Source organism: Carassius auratus, unplaced genomic scaffold (assembly GCF_003368295.1).
Source record: "Carassius auratus strain Wakin unplaced genomic scaffold, ASM336829v1 scaf_tig00032915, whole genome shotgun sequence".
In the NCBI taxonomy this organism is placed as follows: Eukaryota; Metazoa; Chordata; class Actinopteri; order Cypriniformes; family Cyprinidae; genus Carassius; species Carassius auratus.
The window spans coordinates 1-24,751 of NW_020526036.1; the positions used below are offsets into that span (position 1 = coordinate 1).

General features: G+C 36.6%; 1 protein-coding gene and 1 pseudogene across 1 annotated transcript in view; both read left to right on the plus strand.

Moving 5' to 3' along the window:
* The first annotated feature begins 477 nt into the window (after positions 1–477).
* LOC113081033 (gamma-aminobutyric acid receptor subunit beta-2-like) lies at positions 478–6,824 on the plus strand (annotated as a pseudogene).
* An 8,249-nt stretch (positions 6,825–15,073) lies between these two features.
* The window catches only part of LOC113081036 (probable phospholipid-transporting ATPase VB), a 34,593-nt gene continuing 24,915 nt past the window's right edge, over positions 15,074–24,751 (plus strand). The window contains 2 exon segments of the mRNA XM_026253094.1: positions 15,074–15,619; positions 23,996–24,200. Of these exon segments, the coding sequence (XP_026108879.1) occupies positions 15,210–15,619; positions 23,996–24,200 (615 nt within the window). The 5' untranslated portion in view covers positions 15,074–15,209.

Sequence of the window (24,751 nt, forward strand, 5' to 3'; positions counted from 1 at the left end):
CAAAAATCATTAGGATATTAAGTAAAGGTCAATGTTCCATGAAGATAATTTTGATATAGATATTTTACAATGTAAATATATCAGAACTTTATTTTTTATTAGTAATATCCACTGCGAAGACTTCATTTGGGCAACATTTAGATTTTGTTGCACCCTCAGATTTTCCAGATTTTCAAATAGTTGTATATTGGCCAAATATTGTCCTATCATAACAAACCATACATCAATGTAAAGCTAAATATAAAAAAATAACTTATGACTTGGTTTGTGGTCCAGGGTCACATTTATTACTTTACAAATGATTTCTATTCCAAAAAAAAATTTTTTTTTTCTACTTTTCAACCTGAAAGAAATTATGTAACACAAAAATATGAAGCAGCACGACTGTTTTCAATACTGCAGCAGCAAATCAGCATATTTTCATGATTTCTGAAGGATCACGTGACACTGAAGACTGGAGTAAAGATGCTGAAAATGCAGCTGCGCATCACAGGAATAAATTACAGATATTTATGCAGATATTCACACAGAAAACAGCTATTTTGAATTGCATAATATTTGAGCAGAAAATGCTTCTGTTTAACGACCCAAAACGTTCTATGGTACGACTACTGTTTCCAACATGGTGACCCCTAGATGTTACCAGAAAGCATTGATTAAACTGTCCTTCTTTTTCTTTTTTGGACCAGGTTCTTATCCACGTTTGTCTCTGAGCTTCAAACTCAAGAGGAACATCGGTTACTTCATCCTGCAGACCTACATGCCCTCGATCCTAATCACCATCCTGTCCTGGGTATCCTTCTGGATCAACTACGATGCTTCTGCTGCCCGTGTGGCTTTAGGTGGGACATCTGATGGTGTGATGTGTGTTATCGTTGGTTTGCTGAGCTTATGATGAACACTTTATACTGTAGCTCTGTTTTGTGTGCTCAGGGATCAGCTGAGTGATTTCTGGTACTCGTTTTATAGGCTCTTTTCTGTTTGCCTCATTGCAGTTAATACATACATCAGTGACTGTGATTTTACCAAGATGTGTTCCTGTATCAACATCCTTGTTGGTCCTGGAACAACACTCCTATATTATGATGGCATAATTTTGTTGGCTGACCTGGAAGTAAAATACCCAATGGGAATACTAATTCCTGCAGCACTCAATTTATAGTCCGATTTTGAGATATTCCTACTCAATATCTCAGATTTTCCACTGTACATGTGTTTCTTTGCTCCAAATTTGGAAGATGACGTATAGAGAAACAAGAAGTCAGCACTACGATTAGCTTTGGAGGTGTTCAGAGTCTCCTGCCAACCAAATTGCAGAGAATAAGTGGTGATACGCATTCATTTTGCAGGTGTAAGAGTTTCAACAGGTTTTTCCTCAACAAATGCTTGATAAATGGGTTATATTTTACAATGCTGGTGCTTCAACTCATTGATTCATTGCATTTGCTCAAAGGTGATTACATCCCCCAGGTGTCATCATGTTTATAAGACATCACATGTTTCCAAGTTGGAAGTCCAATAGTCTCGCCTAGCCAGACTTTTGATTCAGGTCATGGGGTTTGGGGTCTGAAGCCAGTTGGCCAAGGACAGCCTGTTTTAGTAGGAAGGTGTATTTGTAATGTGTTGAATTAAAGTTGCTGAATAAAAGATGCTTTCAGAGCATGACGTCATATCACCAGTGTTGACCTTTTCTAAATGTGCCAAATGCATCAGGTGCTTCCCTGTTGAAAAATCCAGCATATGCTGATTAGGTATGTTTTGAAGCATGGCAGCTGGTTTGAGCTGGTTTAAGCTGGCACTGAGCTGGTTATAAGCTGGCTTGATCTGGTCCTGAACTGGTTATAAGCTGGTTTGAGATGTTTTGAGCTGGGTTAAGCTGGTCCTGAGCTGGTTTAAGCTGGTCCTAAACTGGTTATATACTGGTTTGAGCTGGTTAATGAGCTAGTCCTGAGCTGGTTGTAAACTGGTTATGAGCTGGTTTAAGCTGGTCTTAACTGGTTATATACTGTTTTGAGCTGGTTATAAGCTAGTCCTGAGCTGGTTATAAACTGGTTTTGAGTTGGTTTAAGATGGTCTTAAACTGGTTATATACTGGTTTGAGCTGGTTATAAGATAGTCCTGAGCTGGTTTAAGCTGGTCTTAACTGGTTATATACTGTTTTGAGCTGGTTATAAGCTAGTCCTGAGCTGGTTATAAACTGGTTTTGAGTTGGTTTAAGATGGTCTTAAACTGGTTATATACTGGTTTGAGCTGGTTATAAGCTAGTCCTGAGCTGGTTTAAGCTGGTCCTAAACTGGTTATATACTGGTTTGAGCTGGTTATAAGCTAGTCCTGAGCTGGCTGTAAACTGGTTATGAGCTGGTTTAAGCTGGTCCTAAACTGGTTATATACTAGTTTGAGCTGGTTTAAGCTGGTCCTGAGCTGGTTTAAGCTGGTCCTAAACTGGTTATATACTGGTTTGAGCTGGTTATAAGCTAGTCCTGAGCTGGTTATAAACTGGAAATGAGCTGGTTTAAGCTGGCACTGAGCTGTTTATAAGATGGTCCTGAGCTGGTTATAAGCTGGTTTGAGCTGGTTTAAGCTTCGTCTTGAGCTGGTCCTGAACCGGTTATAATCTGGTTATGAGCTGGTTTAAGATGGGAATGTGCTGGTCCTAAGAAACTAACTCCGGCTCAGGACCAGCTCAGGACCAGTTTAAACCAGCTGCCATGCTTCAAAACATACCTAACCATCATATGCTGAATTTTTCAACAGGGTCTACCACACTTTTCTGTGTAAGATCAACAGAAGATGTTGATTCAGGAACATGTCTTGGCATCGTCTCAGAGGTTGCTCTTTCATTGCTCATGAGACGTGGTCCATTGCTCAGATGAAATGTCTGAATGCACCTGAGATCTCTCATAGACTTTGGTATTTTGGAAAGTCATAGCACAGTTTCTTTTGGAACTGTAGATGAGACAATCATGAGATGACTCTTTGTTTTTTCTGATTGGTGTGTAGGAGGAACTAGATATTGTTCTTGTGCTTTCCTTTGGGCAGTAAATGCCTGTGCTCAAAAAGAGGAGGCTCAAATTGCTAATGAAATTGTATGATGCTTTGACTCAAGTGAGTCTTAAATCTGCCTCACTCCAGTGAAGATGCGGCGCTGCAGTGCTCCGCTCCAAACTCTATTAGGAGTGCTCTGTCGCCTCTGCTGATCTGCATTGATGTATTACTGCTGATTAACCTGACAAACTTTCCTCTGGTCACTCTTTACTGACGTGTTTTATGTCCAGGGCCATGTTCCTGCCATTATGACAAAATTACTTCTTGTGACGCTAATACTTCGGGGGGAGACGGCGGAGAATAGATCACTGATGATAGGGAGCCGGGCCTTTTGTGTTTGGGTGAACTTGTCAGAATGAATCTGTCTGCAGTGAGGGGCATGTGACATGGAAACACATGTCTCAATCTTGCTGTATTGTTTAAATAGAAATGCAACAGCTCTTGTTACAGAACTGATGTTTCATTTTCTCTACATGGCTTTAAAATGATTGCTTGAGCTTTGTACACCCTGAACGTGTTTGAAATGCATGTAAGAATTTGACCGAACAGAGATGTTGAACAAATTAAACATTTGGGAATATGGGAGAAATCCTGATGAGTTGTTCTTTGACAAATTTTGCAGATGGTGAGAGGTGAGCTTACAGGCAAAATCCATCAAGAAAACTGGTTATATTACAATTTTCATGCACCGTTCAAACGATTTTTACGATACATTTGATAATAAATAAATACTTTTATTTAGTAAGGATGTATAAACGTCGCAGTAAACAGTGGTTGTCTTGTGAACATCTTCAGTCAGATTGCTTAATAATAGCCTCGACATGTTGCACCTTTTGAGCTACGACTGATGTGAAGACAACTTTTGCATGAGAGCGAACATACCCCTAAACTCAATTATTAATCAAAGTCAAGTTTTCATCCTGGTTTCATGTTAGCAGACGACACATGAGGAACATCTGTAATTGCTCAGTTAGCAGCTCCTACTCAGCGCTTGCTGGATAATTACTTCTCTTGTTAAATAAAGCTGCATTTGACTTGAGCTGTACTTAATCATGCCTGAACGCTTTCTCTGAACTCCAGGTATCACCACCGTGCTGACCATGACACCATTAATACTCACTTGCGAGAGACCCTTCCCAAGATCCCCTATGTGAAAGCCATAGACATGTACCTGATGGGCTGCTTTGTCTTTGTGTTCCTGGCTCTGTTGGAGTACGCCTTCGTCAACTACATCTTCTTCGGGAGAGGTCCTCAGCGGCAGAAGAGAGCGGCGGAAAAAGCCGCCACGGCCAACAATGAGAAACTCAGGCCTGACCCCAACAAGGTACTGCTCAGCTTTCCACACACACACACACCTCAGGCGTCTTTAGGGTTCGTTGACAAAGGCCTCTGTTCAGTAGGTGGTCGGTTCTCTTTCAGGGTCAGATTGTTAAAACACCGGATGTATTGCTGTATTTTTTCCACTGGCATAAGCTTGTTCACCAGCCACTACCTAATGGGCTTTTACCCTCAGAAACATGTGATGAAATATCCGGGAGATCGGCGCAGACTTTTGTTAGCTGTACACAACAGACTCACTCTCTGGCGGAGCCTCTAGGGCTTTCCTTCTAATCTCACTGAAAGAGTTGTGTCTCTCTCCGAGTGCGGCCGACCTCTGTAACAGTGCTGATTTTGTATGCTTGCAGTGGTTGGTGGGAAGTGTAGTTCAGAGAGACGATGCTCTCTATGCCAGAATGAAACAGAGGGAAATTGACGGGTATGACTCGATGTGGGATCCGATCTTTGCGGAGGATGCAGGATTAGGACTAGGCGATCAAAGACTTAAGGTACTGAATATTTGACCTGAAGTCAAAAAATTCAATGGCTCTGCATCGATAACCAACCAGAAGTTGATCCTTATGATTTCTGTTTTCCTCCCTTTAGAGTAATGATGCTAGCCATCATCATTTCCTCCATTAAGTTGTCCTGCCCTTTTTTCAGTTATTGTTTGCACCCAAGCTTTTTTCCCAGACGTTCATTCTCGTTTGATCACCGAACGTAGCGTTTTGTGCAGTGGACACTTATTAGTTTAAAGACCCGTTCACACCACGTTTTACCAATCATTCTTCTTCTATGAGAATAAATAGGGTAGTCCATGCTGCAACTATAATGATAAAAACACAAAGAAAAGTGTTGGGGGTATTGGATTACAAGTTACATAATCAGATTACTTTTTCAAGTAACTAGTAAGTAACACACTACTTTTAAATTTAAACCCTTACAGTCACCAAAAATATTACTGATGATAAATGATTTTTTTGTTATTAAAAAACGAATAATCAAGCCAAGCCCAGCTGACAAAAAGTATGATTTAATGCATTACTTTACGTAAAAGTAACTAAGTAACGCAATTCGTTACTTGTTTAATGGAGTAACTCAATATTGTAATGCATTGCTTTTAAAAGTAACTTATCAGCGTGATATGGTTGAAACCGATAAAAAGATTGGCACCAAGTCAGAGATGCAGGATTAATTATATAATTTGAAGCATATAATATAAAATTGGTAAATGAAGCAATTAAACGTCTTCTAAAATAAACCAAATATTTAGCCTACTGCATGTTCAAAACAGATCTATTAAAAAGATGAACACGACGGGGAACTGATTAGGTATTAGTCTTGATAAAATCTCAAATTATATGAAATATATACTGATAAATTGCATCACTAGTTAAAGTAGATTTGTTACAGTAACATTAGCAGTTAGCAAACCACATTAGCAATGATTACATCGCAAAGGCAGCTTTTGCAGGATATTTTGATGATTAGTGAGCACCTTAAGATATAACTATTCAACTTTAAAATTAACACTTGTAAAATGTAAAAGTAAAAAAGTAGGATTATCTTGGAAAGTGAAAGCGGCCTTTCCTTACCTCCATCTCTGCAACCCGACTCCTCACTGTTGATCTAGATTTTTGGCTTCTCATTTTTTATTTGCATTTATTTGCCTGATTTATATGGAGACAGAATTTTAACCATGCCATGGTTGAAATTCGGATGTAATCCTGGATATTATTGCCTGCTAAAAAGCTTTACTCCACAGCTTACCACGAGTGCAGTTATAACTATCGCTGACGATTCGTTTTCCAATGGTTGCTACTGCATTCAAACATGGTTTTAAAGGGACAGTCCACTTCCTTTCAACATCATGAAATCCATCAACATTCAACATATGCAAAAACAGCATTACCCTGCGATCTGTGATTCAAAGAGAAGATGTTCAGTAAGCAGTGACATCAAAAAAGTTTTGGAAATATCCTACCCACAGATTTCAGAAAAATGCTGGTTTTGCGAATGCACCATTTGATGACACTGATTATTAATCGCACCTGATCCCACAATGTTTCTCCTCTCTCCAGATGACCGCTGATGATATCCGGCTGACCACGGTTGAGATGAAGAACGAAATGGGTCCGTCCGATCTGTCCAGGGGTCTGGGAGACCCACGTAGCACCATGCTAGCCTACGACAGCTCCACCCTTCAATACCGTCGAGCGGCCATGGCTCGGCAAAACTACGGCCACAGTGCCCTGGAGCGCCACGCCACCCAGAAGAAAAGCCGGCTCAGGAGACGGGCTTCCCAGCTCAAGGTCAACATCCCGGACCTGTCCGATGTCAACTCCATCGACAAGTGGTCGAGGATGATCTTCCCCACCGTGTTTTCCTTCTTCAACATAGTTTACTGGCTTTACTACGTGCATTAAAAGCATCCGGAGAGCGGAACGGACCAAAAGAGAAAACAAAGAAGAGTAAAAAAGAGAATAAAACAATACACCTTTTGCTGATTTGTTTCAAATATATAGTGAAAAAAAACTGAGGAAAGACAGTCAAAGTAAAAAAATAAATAAAATCAGGATGGACTCTTTTGTTTTTCGTTCTAAAGACATTGAGGAAACACGTCGGCGGCGGAACCGGAGAAAAAACACGCAGTACAGGGCTTGCTCCAGGGTTTCAGTATACCACTTATATTTGTCATATGTAGATTACTCTGTGGATCAAATATTTATGCTTGTCTTTGCATATATTTTAAGGATTTGTTTTTCGGGTTACGTCGTAGCCAACTGCATCCAAGAAAGCTTTACAAAAGGAGTCGCTCTTGAAAGTCTATTTTTTTTCCTAGAGTTAAGCTGTATATCAGATATCTTTTAAAAGCATGCTTTGGTTTGTTTTCTTTATCTCTTGCAGAGAGCCGGAGCACAATGCATTTTCTTTTGACACTTTAAAGGTTCTTCTGTTCTTTCAAATGAGTTTGCGGGTTGCAATGCAAAGACGCTGTCAGGAAGCCATACAGGGTATTTTCACAACAGGTCCTTTTACTATTGCTTTTGTTTTTTGGTTTTTTGATGTTGGGCCAACAAAGAAACTCAGCCCTATTAAAACAACAGTTTTATCTGATGCAGGGGATATATGAACAGGCTGGGCCACGATGAAGGACACATGTGATCCCATTGAAAAGGACGGACTGACATGGACCATTACCCTGGTGGTCGGACTGTGTCAACAGAACCGAGGCTGTGTAAATGCTAGACAGTCCTCTTGAACTTTGTGTGAGGGAGAAATGGCTGTTTAACTTCTCTCAAGTGTCTCTCAACACCCAGGGTTATTGGATGAGGCCAGTTAGCCTCAAAAGAGAAAGACGCAATATATCTGTAAACCATTAACACTATCAATAGATATAAGTTGAAAACTAGTAGCTGATATTACATCATGAAAAAAAAAAAAAGAAACATTCTGATTCAATAGTTATGATATCAGATCTTAATGTTATTGTTTCATTATTTAAATGTATTTTTGGTGTATTAGATTTCTTAATGTCGAAGACTTTGGTTGATGAAAAAAATCTTGCTTCTTGAAAACTGGGCGAGGGATCTGAATCTTTTTCGAAGGCCTCGAAGCGCACCAGTTGAACTTAAGCAAGAAACCAAATCATTGCTTCTCTAAAAATGTATGGTAACTATCACTTCAGTTTACTAACAATGTGTGAAGGATCTGGATCATGCATTCAAGGCATCTGTCAGGCAATTTTGTATAAAATTCTGTAAATTATAATGATATTTCATAATGACCTGTAAATATATATATTGTGTAATGATTGTCACCAATAATGAAAATGTATCTAAATTAAATTATTAAAGCTTAATTAAGCTTATATCTCTTTAACCATCACCTTACAGATTCTTCAGTCGGAAAGGTTTGAGTTTAAATAGTTTACTCAGGACCATAGACCTTGAGGGGGGCAATCGATACCAATAATTAGAAATGGCCAAATTGATCCCCAATGTTGTAACGCTTGCATTGATCTGCTGCCACACCATTACGCTGCACTTTGTTATTATTATGACTAACAGGTCAAATGCCCAATGGGATTTCGACTGATGAGGATTATGGTGCCATTTAAATTGGCAATTTCCTCTGCGCGATTGGGAGCATTTTGGCCAAGATTGGGAAAGTTTTGTTTTCTAATCGGGCTGGTTTTATTGCGCAGACCTGGCAACCCTGCGTCAGTGTTTACATTGAAAGAGAGCGAGTTAAGGTGGAAGTAACGAAACATGCAATATTCAACAACTGTTTTACAGTAAGAATAGTTGAACGACGCAAACTACGTTTTTTCTCAAATACGGTCGTATTGAATTGAAAGTACGGTATCATGTACGCGAACCATTTAATTCTTGAATGTGATGATACGTTCTGCATTTTCGTCATTTTATTTGGAAATAGTTCCAAATTATTACTTCCCAACTAGGATTAGAATTTCCTTCAATGTTCTATTTTTATTTTATTTGTTCATATTGTAAGAAAAAAAAAACGTTTTTTCAAAACAAGTAAAAAAATGCAACGAAAAAACTTCAAAGCAGTGCTGCTATGCTTAATTTTTATCACATGACCTCTTCACACTGAGTGGTGTCATCTTTTAACATTTTTTATGTAAATATAATAAAATAAAAATTATAAAAATTATTTTTATTTTTTTGTTAATTTCGTATTTTTTTTATTTATATAGATTTTTTAATATACCATTTTTTTGGCTGTATTCCAAGTCTTCTGAGTCACACAGAATAGCCTTGCTTTCCTTGGCGAGATGCTTAAATCACAATTGTAATTATTTTTGCTTCATTTATCGCACTAGTAATGGAAAGTCAAGTTGATTATGGGATACATTATTCTGTGCATCATTCTCTGTTGTACACATTTTGGCTGATAAAGGAGATCATGTAATATTATGGTAGCGTCCTCTTCTGAACATACCGACTCATTCGATTAACCAGAAGAACAATATTGAATTTGTTCTCTGTCATGTTGTGCGTTTAATCCCATTGTAGGCCAGTTGGGACGTGTACATGATTATGATGCTCACAGTTCATTATCTTTTGTTTATTTGAAATATGGATTCCACTAACACAACACAGGACTAATATCTTTACGGTTCCCTGGAATATTATGAGCACTTTAATAAGTTTGGGAGATTTTCAATAGCCCTTCAACGTGCGTTGACGCATTACGCTTAAATTACCATAAGACCCACGTGAGCTCCATGCAGAAGAGAGAAGATTAAGACGTGTTATTGTCGCCAGGTGATTGAGAGACGGGGGTGAGATGCTCGAGGAGCGATTGGAGCGGGGTGTTGTGCCCGCTTTATGACTGACTGGGTGCCAGAATGCATAATGGAGGAAAAGGCAACACTTGCGCTCCTCTGATAGACAGAGAGGGGAAAAGGCAGTTCTCATGGGCAATGGAGGCAGCCACAGGGGACATTAAGGCAGAAAGGCATGAACGTCGTTCCAGTACACTATGGACTCTGTGTGAAAGAATGGCCCTGTAGGCCAAAGCAGCTGCATAATGAAAGCTAGACCCGAATAGAGATCAGAAATAAAGATTTTTCACCATAACAGAAGCCTTATTGACTCACAAACACATTCATTTTTTAAAAGGAAAAGTCATGGGAATGCCTGCAGCGAATACAAATTTTTAAGCTATAAAACTTTCAATGGCAGAAAAAAATATATTCGAAAAATATCTAGATTTTTTTTTTACAGTGTGCACATTTCTTAAAATGTGTAGATACCTTTGTACAATGTTAATAACCCTTGTAAATTAATAATAATAATAATAATTTGTGCGCTTTAATAAAATGTGAATAACTCTCGCAAATTATTATTATTAATAATAATAATAACAACTGTATTTTGCAAGCTTTAATTAAATGTGAATAACTCTTGAAAATGAATAATAATAATAATAATAATAATTTGTGTGCTTTAATAAAATGTGAATAACTCTTTCAAATTATTATTATTATTATTAACAATAATAATAACTGCATTTTGAAAGCTTTAATAAAATTTTAAAAACTCTTGAAAATAAATAATAATAATAATAATAATAATAATAATAATTTGTGCTTTAATAAAATGTGAATAATTATTAACAATAATAATAACTATTTTGCGAGCTTTAATAAAATGTAAAATGTGAATAACTCTTGAAAATGAATAATAATAATAATCATAATAATAATTTGCGTGCTTTAATAAAATGTGAATAACTCTTGCAAATTATTATTATTATTATTAACAATAATAATAACTGCATTTTGAAAGCTTTAATAAAATTTTAAAAACTCTTGAAAATGAATAATAATAATAATAATATAATTTGTGCTTTAATAAAATGTGAATAATTATTAACAATAATAATAACTGTATTTTGCAAGCTTTAATAAAATGTGAATAATCCTTGAAAATTAATAATAATAATAATAATAATAATAATAATAATAATAATAATAATAATAATAATAATAATAATACATTTTTTGTTAGTGTCAACTTTTAAAGATAAAACTAAAGGTGAGAATGTACACTAAAAACAATCTGAAACTATTTCTTTTTTTTTTTTCAGAAATTGTATTGTAAATTAAAAATTATTCAAGTACAATAATAAATTAAGTTAATTTCATAAATAATTACAAGCAGCACATTAGATTTGAATGCAAATGATTTCCTCTCAAACGTAACCCGGTAATCCTTGTTTACCTTTATTTCTACATTGTGTTTCTGTATTCAGCAGCAATGGTTTTACCCCCGAGGACTAAATTCCTTTCTTTCTTAATGGCCCTGACGCTAACGATGTTAAAGCCACACAGCTATACTCAATGTCAAGTGTAGTTGCCATGGAGATCTCTCTGCCAGGAAGTGAGAGAACAAGTCGGCTGTCTTAAACACCGCTGGAGTTGGCAGTCAGTGTGACGGGAGCTGTGCTAATTAAATAGTAAAAGTCTGCACAGCGGCCAGCGAGAGGCAAGACTGTCACGTCTGGGGCTGCTCTGAAGCACTGCCATAGAGGGAACATTACAGTCTGCCCAAAACTGCGTCGCTCCACTGACTCCTGTGACTTCCTCTTTAATGCCTCAATCGTGTCACTCACAAAGTATAACGAGTCTCCTGCTTCTCAGGTTTTTCGCCTGAGAAAAGATCCCATTAATCTCTCACTAGTCTAGTTATGTATATTTCATCAAGTGTGCAAAGAGACCCAGGTTCAAACTTTGAACTAATACATATTATTTTTAATAACTTGCTTCCAGCATTACTATCAAAGATTTTGTCCTGTTTGTTTTTATCACCGGATGCACTACTATGAAAAAAATCTGTTTTTGTAAATGTATTATTTACTTTGGAGAAATGAATACTGGGATGCGGTTATTTGTAACATTTGGACATTTGTGATGTTACAAAGGATTTCTGTTTTTTAAGTTACATATTTTAGATGTTTCTTAAGCAGTAAATCAGGATATTTTCAGGATTTCTGAAGATCATGTGACACTGAAGACTGGAGGAATGATGCTGAAAATACAGCTGTGCATCACAGAAATATATTACACTTTAATAGAGATTCACAGAGGAAGTGTATTTTAACCCTTTCTCAACCCACTTTCGGTGTTTGTAAACTGGTGGCAGAAAATTACAGCTTTAAAGTAGCAGTAAACCATTTAATAAAATAATAAAAATATCATTTTTGAGTTTATATTTATTAAAAATCGTTCTTTTTCTTGCTATTCTGAGATTATATCTCACAATTGTGATGAGAAAACTCAACAGGTCAATTCTCTCTTTTCCCCTCGGCTCCCAAACTTATGGCTTTTTCCCTAAACTCGCAATTGTTGTAGAAGATAAAATAGGAGATATGAAATTGCATTTGCTAGAAAAAATTCAGAGTTGTGAGATCAAATAGGTTTAAATATCATAATGTAACTGTAGGGCTAATACAAAAGAAATGCATATATGATTATATAATAGGAAGACCTATTGTTTCAATCAAATTAATGCTGTAAATGTAAGGTAATCGTAGCAGGTTTCATCCATCGTCTGCGTTTAGCGTCAAATGCCGTATTTGATGACAGTATTCTGTAAAAATGATTTGAGGTCTGATTCTGACATCCAAAAGTACGACAATTAATTTGTTTTAGTCTGTTCACAACTGGTTCCCCTTCTAAAGATGTTCTTGTAGATACAGAAGTAGTAAAGTATGCTGTAAAGAGGCATCACAGCTCAAAATAATGATGTATTCCCCATGTCAAATAGATAGCCACGCCCCCAAGCTCACGCTATTGGCTGTGCATTACTGCGTCAGGATGCTCAAACAAACAGCAATGTATTCACAGAGTCACAGTATTCACACTCACTGCTTCTCCTCATATCAAACTGGAAAGTATAAAAAAAGATTGCACACCTTTAAATAGCACATAACCAAGCTGTCAAGCCGAGCAACAACATTTTCCTCAGGGAAGATGGAAATGCACGTGAGAACTAAAAAAAATACAAATAAAAGTAACGCAAGAGAACCATGGGCATATATGTAGCATTTAAAGCAAGATCTCTTTCCCGAGTGTTGTTGAGATGTGAGAGTAGCAGAAGAACCAGATGCTTTCCGCTCCTCAAAGCTTCTGTGCCACTGGAGGAATTAAGGATTCACAGATCTTTGTCCTATTTGTCAGGAAGTGGAGGGATGGAAGGGAGGGAGGGGGAAGGAAACAGAGAAAGAGATGGAGGAGAGGAGCGATGCTGTACTCTAACAGCTGTGCCACCGCCGTGCCGCATGAAACAAGAGGGCCAGCCGTCCTGGGACGAGGCAGCCGTGTGCTCCACTACTGAACCTCTGCTTTCATCAGACTTACACAACACATGGTGCGCTGCAGGGCCGTGTCAGCTAGTGACAGCTGCAGATCGGCCTCTGTGTGTGTGTGTGTGTGTGTGTGAGAGAGACAGATACATGAGCGCACTGCTTTTAATCACAGTATGGTATTTATATATTAGTTATTTCACATAAATAGCTGGATTATTTAGCAGAAGCTCCTACATTGTAAACACTTGGCTTCATACAGGCATGCATTTTTTTGCATGTGTTTTAAAATAACTGCAAAGACTGTAAAATAGTCATGCATTAGGTGACATATTTTGAGTTTTGATATTTGGGATATGGTTATTGCGCTACGTTATGACTGGCTTTAGAATTGGATTAGAATTGTAGACTGCTTAGTGTTGATGTAACTCCATCTTTTTTGTATCGTGTCAAATCCACACTATATTTCTTTTGACTGCTCCCTCTAAAAGCGCCTGTGAGCTCAGCACACAGAATTACCCAAAATATGGACTTCACTTCATCACTCTGTGATGGTTAAATGTAGCAGTTAATCTTGCTCGGTGCACATAATGTTGTAAATAATATTCAGTTTCATGCACAGACCAATCGTTTCGCTTTGTAATATATCATCAGGAGCCATGGTTGTTGATCAATTTTGTGTTTCTTGATATGCTTTTTATTCTCAAAAATCAAAGAAAACAAGTCACCTAAGTGTTGGATGGCCTGACGTTGAGTGAATTAACAGCGCATTTTTATTTTTAGGTGAACTATCCCTTTAAGTGGTTTTCACTATAAGGCAACTCTAAACATACATCACCATTTCCCATTCATTTGTGCAATAGATTGCTTTAAATTAGTGTGCTATTACTTTTACAATAAAGACCCATTATTTTATAGTTGCATGCATTATATAGTTATAGTTATAGTATGCATTAACTAACAATTATGAATACATTTGTTACTTTTTGTTTTATTTTTTATTAGATTGTTTTAGTATTATTTACTAGCTATCAATCTCTGGTAATTTTAGTTAATAAAACTACAGTTATTCATTGTTAGTTCATGTTAGCTCAAGTGCTTTAAATAATATCCACATACAAGTTTTGATCGATTTTAATAATGTGCTAGCAAACCATTTAAAATGCTAATTTGAATTGATACTTCATGTTAACTAATGCAGTTAAATGGAAACCCATTGTAAAGTGTGACTACTTTTCCTTTCCACGTGATTTGACTTTCAGTTTTAATTACAAAAATCCAAAAAATCAAGTAGACTAACATTGAATTGACCTGAATAATATCTGGAGACCAGAATATCTTGTTTGATTTGGGTCACCAACCAATACTTATCCAGTCAGATATATTTAGTATGGGCTGAATGGAGGTGTTAGACAGGATTTTAATTGTTGTGCTTGTGTTAGATATAATAGTATCTCCAGGAAATGGTAACGTCAGCCTACAAACAAGTTTGTCTGCATTACATGGACACATGCACATTCCTGCCACCTCATGAAAGCATCTCCTGATTATTATGTTGGGAACTCTTTAGAATAAGGCTCATTAGTCTAAACTTACCGTAAAGTGTTACCAATATTTCTTGTATTTCTGTGGACGGCTGCATTGAGCTTGATTATATATCCTGCTCCGAGCTTAGGGTTAGGGTTAGAGTGTGATTGGGTGGCTGTGGTGTGGTTGTGTCTTTGATTCTTGTATTCAGACGCTGTATCTGTGGCATGCAGTGCTCTGACAGCATACCTTCAGATCAGACAGGTGTAAGTTCCCACAGAGAGCGGTCAGGGGAGTCTGACAGGTGTAGACTCAACCCACTTCTTCTATCTCTCTCTCTCTCGACTTCTGTTTCAGTCTCACTCGTACAGGTGATGTGAGAGGCACAGCTTCTTATACATTTAGGTTTAGAGGGTTACCTTCTGGATTTCTGTTAAATCTCTAAGTGTCATGCAGAGGAGGTTTGTTTTAGCTTAGACGTCATGACTTGGACAAACCCCCTGACCCTGCTTCGGCAGGGCTGGACGAGGCACTGGAACCCGGAGAGACCGGTCAGGACGGTGGTCTCCAACCTGCCCTTTGAAGATCTGAAGAAACGTGAGCAGCCCAACCGTCGGTATGAGGGCAACGCCATCAAAACCAACAAATACAGACTGTGGTCCTTCATCCCCATGAACTTATTCGAGCAGTTCCACCGTATGGCCAACATTTACTTCGTGGGTCTGGCCATCTTGAATTTTGTCCCAGTGGTGAACGCGTTCCAGCCGGAGGTGGCTCTCATTCCCATCTGTATAATCCTGGCACTGACCGCTGTCAAGGATGGTTGGGAGGACTTCCGGAGATATCAGACTGACCAACAGCTCAACAATACACCCTGCTTCATATTCAGCAGGTAAACTGAAATCTAAAACAATTGATTCATGCTATTAAAATAAATGTTTTACATTATAATATAGAATATAATGTCAGTTTAAAATGTTAGGGATTATCATCCTTTTTGATCTGAAAGGTCCCCAGATGTCCCCCAGACACATTATTTAAAGCCCCTATAATTATGATAAATCTGCTTGCTATTAAACTTTTTTTTCTATTAGTGTGGTAAACTGATTTAATATATTCACTGAGTCAATTCAGAAATCATGTTCTTACGTTAAAAATAATGTGGATAAAAATTTACATTATTAGTAATAATAATTCCATAAGGCTCTTTGTCACCATTAAATCAATTCTGAAAAACTGAAAGCAAACAATGACAGCAGTTTTATGTTTTTTAATAACATAACATTAGCACTCATGGCATGCTAAAAAGTAATGCTAAGTGCTAATAAACAGGGTTCGTTTGCACAACACATAGAAATCACATCCAGAGATAACAGAATAAAACACTGGAATCGCAAGACACATTTAAAAAGGTTTATAATTATTGTAAAAAATGCTTGTGATTTTAACAGTAAAAGACTGTAAAAATGCTGAAGTGAAAACTTGTTAATTGGTTAACAGGAAATGGCCATACTATACACAGTGAATAAATGTAAAAATGTAATTGCATTTAATTTTACAGTAAAAACTGTTTTTGAAAGTGAAAAAGAAAAAGTATTTGTGTAATTTATGGTGAAAAAACGTATCCCAGAATTCCTTGCATGACACTTCATATTTGATGAATTTTTTATATTACATCTAAAGTTGTTAAATTAATGTTTATTGCATTAATTCAGTATCATGTGTGTCACCATGATGGGGATTAGTGTTTGAATTAGTGAATGAATGAAAATGAAAGTGAAAGTCAAGACATTTGCCAAGTATGGTGACCCATACTCAGAATTCATGCTCTGCATTTAACCCATCCAATGAGCACACACACAGCAGTGAACACACACACACACACACACACACACACTGGGAGCAGTGGGCAGCCATTTATGCTGTGGTGCCCAGGGAGCAGTTTGGGGGTTCAGTGCCTTGTTCAAGGGCATCTCAATCGTGGGATTGAGGGAGGAGAGAGTGCTGTACATTTACCCCCCCATCCCCCCCCCCCCAAACCTGCCAGCCCAAGACTCAGACTCGCCTGTGAATGTAAGTTAAGTCTGTAAAACCTAAAATGTTTCTACAATGTATTTTACAGTGAAGTTCTGGCAAGCTGCCGTTATTTTACCGTAAATGTCACAGATTTCTTTTTTCTAGTGCAGATTAATAAAGTAGCCTGGTAAAGCATTTAGCTGTCTGTACTGAGCGCTATGTGCATCCTCTTTTAAGTGTATTACACTGGAACATTTGCGTAGATTTTAATAAAATATGTAAATTAAATGGAGTTACTGGTGACTTTACAGTCAATCGTTTCTTGCTCTCTGTGCTCTTGCCTCTCTACATCCCTCCCTCTCTCTCTCTCTCTCTCTCTCTCTCTCTCTCTCTCTCTCTCTCTCTCTCTCTCTCTCTCTCTCTCTCCTCCATCTTTCAGTGAGCTCTGTCGTGGCGCAGGCTCACTTGAATTTGTGTTTCACTTCATCTGTGTTTCGAAACCCCATGGGAATTTTTGACCTAGAAATAAAATTTGTGGGGGAGATTTTTTCCTTTTGAAGAGCTGCACAATATCTTGCATCCAACGCATTGAGTGCATTTTGACGAGATCCTCATCATGGTGTTGCATCAGAGATGGCATCGTTTAGATCTATTTTAACATGACTGGGTAGCTGGTGGGGGGAAAAAATGAGTAATTCACTACACTTGAGAGGTGGAAGGACTGAGAGAGTAAGGGTTAGATAGAGAGAGATTTTGCAGCAGTCACAGGTACACCCTGAGATATATTTTTACTTCCAAAAGAGATTCCAAATCCATCACTTATTGCCATGGTTACTTAGTCTCTTTCATTTTATTTTGAGCTAAGCCGCTGTTCCATTTTGTGATTCCCGGAGTGTTTCCAGACGGGGAGCCCAGGTGGCACAGGGGCAGTCCGAAACTCAAACCTACTGCTGTCCTGACATGCCTGTCGTGCCCAGAGGGGGTGTTGGAAAAGCTACCTCTTTTGCACATTTCTATTATTCACAGTGTGCTGTTGTTTTAAGCATATCTCAGTTTTGGACAGCTGGGTTATATTTATCCAGACGTAACAGGCATAATGTCAACATTAAATGTGAATGTATTTGTTTATTGACCTTATTTACTTTCGTAATACTTGTTTCTGGTCTTATTTAGTGCATGCTATTCCAAAGAAGAAAATATAAGTCTTCTTCATAATATTTTATTAAAATTATATAGTAGATATACGGGAGCACTTTGTGGCTTAAATATATTTTGTGATCATACAGATTCAGGTGCACTCTTAAAAATAAAGGGTCCACGGAGAACCTTAAACATCCATGAGATCTTTCCATTGCAGAACCAGTTTTTTATAAAAGCTTCTTCAGATTATTAAAATGTCCTTCACACTTAATAAAAATGGTTATTTTAAGAACTGACCGATGAAAGTTGTTTGTTTGTTGATTTGGTAAAATTTTGCATTACATATGAATCCGTTGTAGTGAATGGGTGCCATCAGAATGAGACTCCAGACAGCTGATTTATGATTTAAATTAAGTATGAGTAGCTCTTAAAAGTAACAACTGCAGTATACCACTTTTTACGAGTAGAAGAATTATGATTTTTGATATTCTTACAGTAAGTGCCTTTTTACTGTATGTTGAATCTTAAAATTTCAGGGCTTCACTGCTTGCTTTGAGATTGTAGTCAATGCTTTTTGAGGCAGGGAGCACAATACTGTCCTCTAACTTTCTCTGCTGATCTGTGGATTTGCCATTGCACAGAATGATTGAAAAAGTTAATACGCCTTCTATCACTGCTCTATAGAACTGAAGCCTTTCGTTCTTTGATACCGCAAAACTTTTTGAGCTGTCATAGAAAGAAGAGCCTTTGGTGAGCTTTTTTGATGATGTAAGATCTTTTGCTTCAGCACAAGGTTGTTAGCGCTGCACTATTGAGTTAGAGAGGAGACCTCATTCCTGAAGCCTTATCTGTGATCAGATCAACCATTGTTGTGTTTAATTGGCATGATTGTGTTAAATACCATACGAGGTACAGATAACTTCTGCATGGGTAGTAATTTCTTCCAGCTACTGAATATTCGGTTTAATTTGGAATTATTTCCCTTATTTTCCAATGTTGAAGTAAGCCATACATTTAATAGATGAAACTTTTGAGAAAACATTTGTAGATGGTTTGTAAAGGATGTGCGCTACATTTACATTTTCATTGCATTTACACCAGTTTGACCAGCAGTTTTTTGTTTGTTTGACCACTTCAAATAATTTTGCGTAGCAATTAATTAATATATCTATGTTTCTCCCATTATTAGCTATAGGCAGATTAGACTAGAAACTAAACTAGAAGAAAAACAAAGTACAGTAAACTGTAAAACTTTTTGTAATACAAACCATTTATGTTTATGATTATGATAATGCATCTAAATAATATTATATATTAAATACTAGTTTGCAATATCAATTTTCATTAATGCTTTCTGCATGTTGGTGGCAACAAGTATTTATGGCAAAGGCACTCAATCTTTCATTTAACTGATTTGTTCAAAAACTCTGATTCATACGAGTGAGTCATTGAATAATCAACTTAATCAGTTTGCTGATGTCATTTTACCGATTTGTTCAAAAACTCTGATTCATATGAGTGAGTCATTGAATAATCGACTTAATCAGTTTGCTGATGTCATTTTACCGATTTGTTCAAAAACTCTGATTCATATGAGTGAGTCATTGAATAATCGACTTAATCAGTTTGCTGATGTCATTTTACCGATTTGTTCAAAAACTCTGATTCATACGAGTGAGTCATTGAATAATCAACTTAAATAGTTTGCTGATCTCATTTAACCGATTTGTTCAAAAACTTTGATTCATAGGAGTGAGTCATTGAATAATCGACTTAATCAGTTTGCTGATGTCATTTTACCGATTTGTTCAAAAACTCTGATTCATACGAGTGAGTCATTGAATAATCAACTTAAATAGTTTGCTGATCTCATTTAACCGATTTGTTCAAAAACTCTGATTCATATGAGTGAGTCATTGAAAAATCGACTTAATCAGTTTGCTGATGTCATTTTACCGATTTGTTCAAAAACTCTGATTCATACGAGTGAGTCATTGAATAATCAACTTAAATAGTTTGCTGATCTCATTTAACCGATTTGTTCAAAAACTTTGATTCATAGGAGTGAGTCATTGAATAATCGACTTAATCAGTTTGCTGATTCATTCAGGACCAAAACACCACTACTGTGTGTTGACTGGCTTTGCTTCAAACTATTTTAATTTCCAGGCAAAAACAGATAAATTGGTAATGTTAAAACATAATCAATTCAATATTAAGCTGTTTATTGAACTGCTGTGCTATAAGCAATGTCATGTGTGCAGTCATGTAATAACCATTAAATACACAGCATTATTTGAGTAAAATGTGCTTTTAGTCTAGCAAGAGACTATTCAAGAGAATAAATGTACAGGAACAACTGTTGTGCTTATGCACCATGATGCATGACAACTAGTAGCGATGCTTTCATTCAGTTGTTTTGCAAGGGCTGTTTTATCTTCATGATATTAGTTTATCATGCTGGATTTTCATCCCCGTAAATAAACAATTCAATTTCAAACGGTTCCCAGCCGTCAGACAATCCCTCGTTCCACTGGCTCCACAAGGGGACCTTCTGTCTGAAAGCAACAAAATCATTACGCTAATCTAATACTTCACACAGTTTTACGCTGTATAGTGTTGCTAATGCTTGTATCCCTCCCATTTTGGACATGAATGAACTGCGGTACTTTCCTCCAGCGGTCATGATTGATTAGCTCTTATTCTACCCCGAAGGGAGAGAGTTTTATAATGTTGTGCACACACATAGTCAAACCCCCTTTCATTTAAAACAGCCCAGGGCAGACAAAGTGATGCTTATTCCGTCTTGGCTGTTTAATTCACTCTTGCTGAGAATTTTTAATGCCGTGAAATATTCAAGAAAATAAATAGCTAGTCCTCATGATAATTAAGTAAACAGGACTTCTACACTTTCTGAAGAGTTGTGCTCACCAATGCAAAACTCATAATCAAGTGTAATGCTAAGAGTTTGTATAAATATATAATCTAATATTACTGCCCCCAATCTTTCATTACGAAGTACATCTGCCACAAACAATGGCAAACTTTAACATATAGTTGTCAGGTTGGCTGGCTCAGATTTGCATGCATGAGCTTTAATGTTTGACATGGCATGCATCTGAATCACAAAAATGTGAGTAGGATGCAGTGTAACTAATGCCTCCTTTCCTGTTGAGTCACACCGATCTTTTGCAAATGGTTAAGCTTCAGAACATGCATGCACCTTTCCCCCATACTGTATGATTTGTCATGCATACGTGTCCTAATGTGTTGTATGCAGTGACGCCTGTCACGTGAACTTGAAGGAATATAGTTTTATCCCCTGCCATTTAACTAAAATGAATGCAGATGTATTGGTGGATTAGATTGAAAAGGCATGCTTTGAAATGCTCACAAAAGCATTTGGATGCACCTACTCGTTCATAGTATAATACACTGTGAAAATAAACCTAGAAACACTTTAAAACATATATCCCAGACAGTGCAAGTAAAAGGATGAGGATTTCCAGTTAGACAGCAGAACCGGTGACTATGATTGATTATGATTAATTGTTATTGTAAACTGCATGCTGTGAATGATCATATTTTAACTCTCGCCACTGTATTTTCTCACTTTAAAGATGCCATGTGCATGCAATCAATTAAAATAGCAGTGAAATGCTGTGAAACGGTATGAGGCATCATCTCTCGTTCAAAGAGCAGGTGTTTGTCTCACGAATCATTTTTTGGCACGCACACATTTTGACTGACAGTTAAACACCAGAAATAGACGTCTCGCTAATCACAGACGGCAAACAGTGAGTCCTTCTGGAGGAGCGTGAGGTTTATCTCACACCTCTATCAGAAACAGTCATCAGCCACTTCATTCAGAGAAATGCTTGCTAGGCACAAAACGGCTTGCTCTCCTGAGCTCTCCTAATCTTCTTTTGTCAGCCATTTTATTAGTAAAAACATCACAATTAATTAACTCTCTTTATAAATTCAATGGATTTAAGTTTGCGTAAAGGAAAAGGGGGTATTTAGTGTAATTTGACCATAATTTGACTACAGCAGATTGTGTCATATTGTATCTCAACATCAAAAGAAAAAAAACTGACATCTTCATTAAGGAAATGCATTGTAACATTTGCAAGACAAATAAGTACATTTTCCATGCTACTGCTTATTATTGGGGATCTAATGTTGCTAATTGTGCATAATTGTTATAAAAAAAAATTCCCAATAAATACAAATAAATAAATAAAATCTAATTAATGTAATATGGAAAATTTCATAACATTTTACAGTAAGGTTCCATTAGTTAACATTGGTTGATAATGCATTAACTAATTTGTCCTTAATATTGTGCAATACATTTGTTACAGTATTTATTGATCTTTGTTGAGTTAATAAAAATACTATTCATTTATAGATCATGTCAGTTCAGATCCATTAAAAAAAAAAACACAAACAGATACTTTTCATTTTAAAAAATGTATTAGTAAATATTGGAATTACCGTTAATTAAGATTAATATATACATAAAAATGTCATAATTAATTTTCTTTATGCAAAGTATTTTGGGGTGAAATACAGTATGACCTGTGCATATTTTTTTGCGATATCCACCCTTGACTTCCTTGCTTTCCAGAACACTGAATGCAACTTCATGTAACTATTTTAAGAGAGCATGGGAGCTCCACCCTGAAGTTCTGTTTATAATCGCTCCTGTGTTGTGCGCCAGGCTTTGTGTGTGAGGTGTGACCGTGCATCTGAAGAGCTGTCAGTCAGGAAAGATCCCACCCGACCCAGTTGTGCGTGTAGAGCAGCATACCTGACGCTCACATTATGTTGCAGGATCCTTCAGGTGTTTGCTCTTCATTGACAGCTGACATCCAGACATGCCACAAGATGCAAACTCACCTAGTTTTATTATATAAGCATTACACAAAACATGACATTTTCAGCAGGGCGTGCATGGTTAAAACCTGGAGGTCAAGATGCCTGACAGAGTTTGTATATACTGCATATTGTGTGTGTGTGTGTGTGTGTGTGTGTGTGTCTCTCTCTCTCTCTATCTCTCTCTCTCTATCTCTCTCTCTCTCTCTCTCTCTCTCTCTCTCTCTCTCTATATATATATATATATATATCACTATGGGAAAAATTTAGAGACCACTTGAAAAAATTTAAGTTTTTTGGATTTACGATTTATAGTTATGTGTTTGAGTTAAATGTAATTTTTGTCTTATTCTGTAAACTACTGAGGACATTTCTTCTGAATTTAAAATAAAAATGTTGTCCATTTAGAGCATTAAATCACAATCGGTCAATATGCCATGTTTTCAGACACGTGTACATTCATTTATAGACAACACAATGGCAATGTTTTAACTTTAGAAGAGTTAAGAAGTCAATATTTGGTGGAGTAACCCTGATTTTCAATCACAACCAACGAAAACATTTGTTATTTTGACCAACTGACCTTTTCTGGCAAAAAAATAAATACAAAATTAATCTAAAGGACAATATCTTTGTTTGAAATTTTGTAGAAATCAGGAAGTTATAAGGCAAAAAATATTTAACATTTTACTCAAACCCATACCCAGTAAATCTAGTACTTAAAAAAGCACTTCGACAATATTACATTATAAAATAGTCAAAATCAGACTGCATTTATTTTTTTATTGATTACATACTATTTACACAATAAAAATAAACTATTCATAATTTACTAATTCTTCCTAATTATTAAAAATTTAAATTTCTGATTCACGCAATAAGTTTTCTTATTTTAATTATTGTTATTTTTAAATGATTAGCATTTCATTAAATTCATGCAGTTCCTTTACAAACCACAGTTCGTGAAACCTTGATGTAATGTACTGTTTAAAGCACTTCATGTTGTTACTTTGTATTTTTATATCAAACTATCTTATTTAAATCAATGTGATAAATGAGTTAGGTCAAAAGTAATCTGAAAGTTTAAATGTAATGGATTATGTTACAATGCTTGCACAAAGTCATGCAAGTAATTATTCAAAAGTGTGTCGATGCATACACAGACACAGACACTGAATCCCCACGGTGCATCAAAAGAGGACCGAATGAGGCATTGATTGTGGTCTCCTCGCAGGAAGCAGATGTTTTTCGTGGAGAGGCGATGGAAGGATGTCCGCGTGGGGGATTTTGTGAGAGTGCTCTCTAACGAGATCATCCCAGCTGACATCCTGCTCCTGCACACATCTGACCCCAACGGAGTGTGTCACATGGAGACATCTAATCTGGACGGAGAGACCAGCCTCAAACAGAGGAAGGTGGTGCCAGGCTTTTCTACTCTGGTGAGTCTATCTTACACTGGACACACACCGAAACATTCATGAACGTCACTGATAAAGGTCCAAGTGAAATGTGCTCACCATTAAAATGTGCACTGGGAAGAGAATTATTACAGAAGCTTCAAGGATCAGGAAATATATTAAAAAAACAGTAGCAACTGAGAAAAAAAAATTTCTTAGGATTTTGAATGGGTTAAACTATTTAGAAATAATAGAAAAATTAGTTGTTTACAGTATATTTAAAATGAAGAGCAAAAGTATTGTGGAGAATAAATCCTGGAGCACAAAACCAGTCATAAGGGTAAATTTAAAATATATATATATTTAGATATATTTAGATATATAAATAAATATTTGGATTGTACAATATTTGGCCGAGATACAACTATTTGAAAATGTGGAATCTGAGGGTACCAAAAAAAAAAAAAAAAAAAGTCAATAATTTTGACCCATACAATGTATATATACATATATATATATATATATATATATATATATATATATATATATATGTATATATACATTGTATGGGTCAAAATTATTGACTTTTTTTT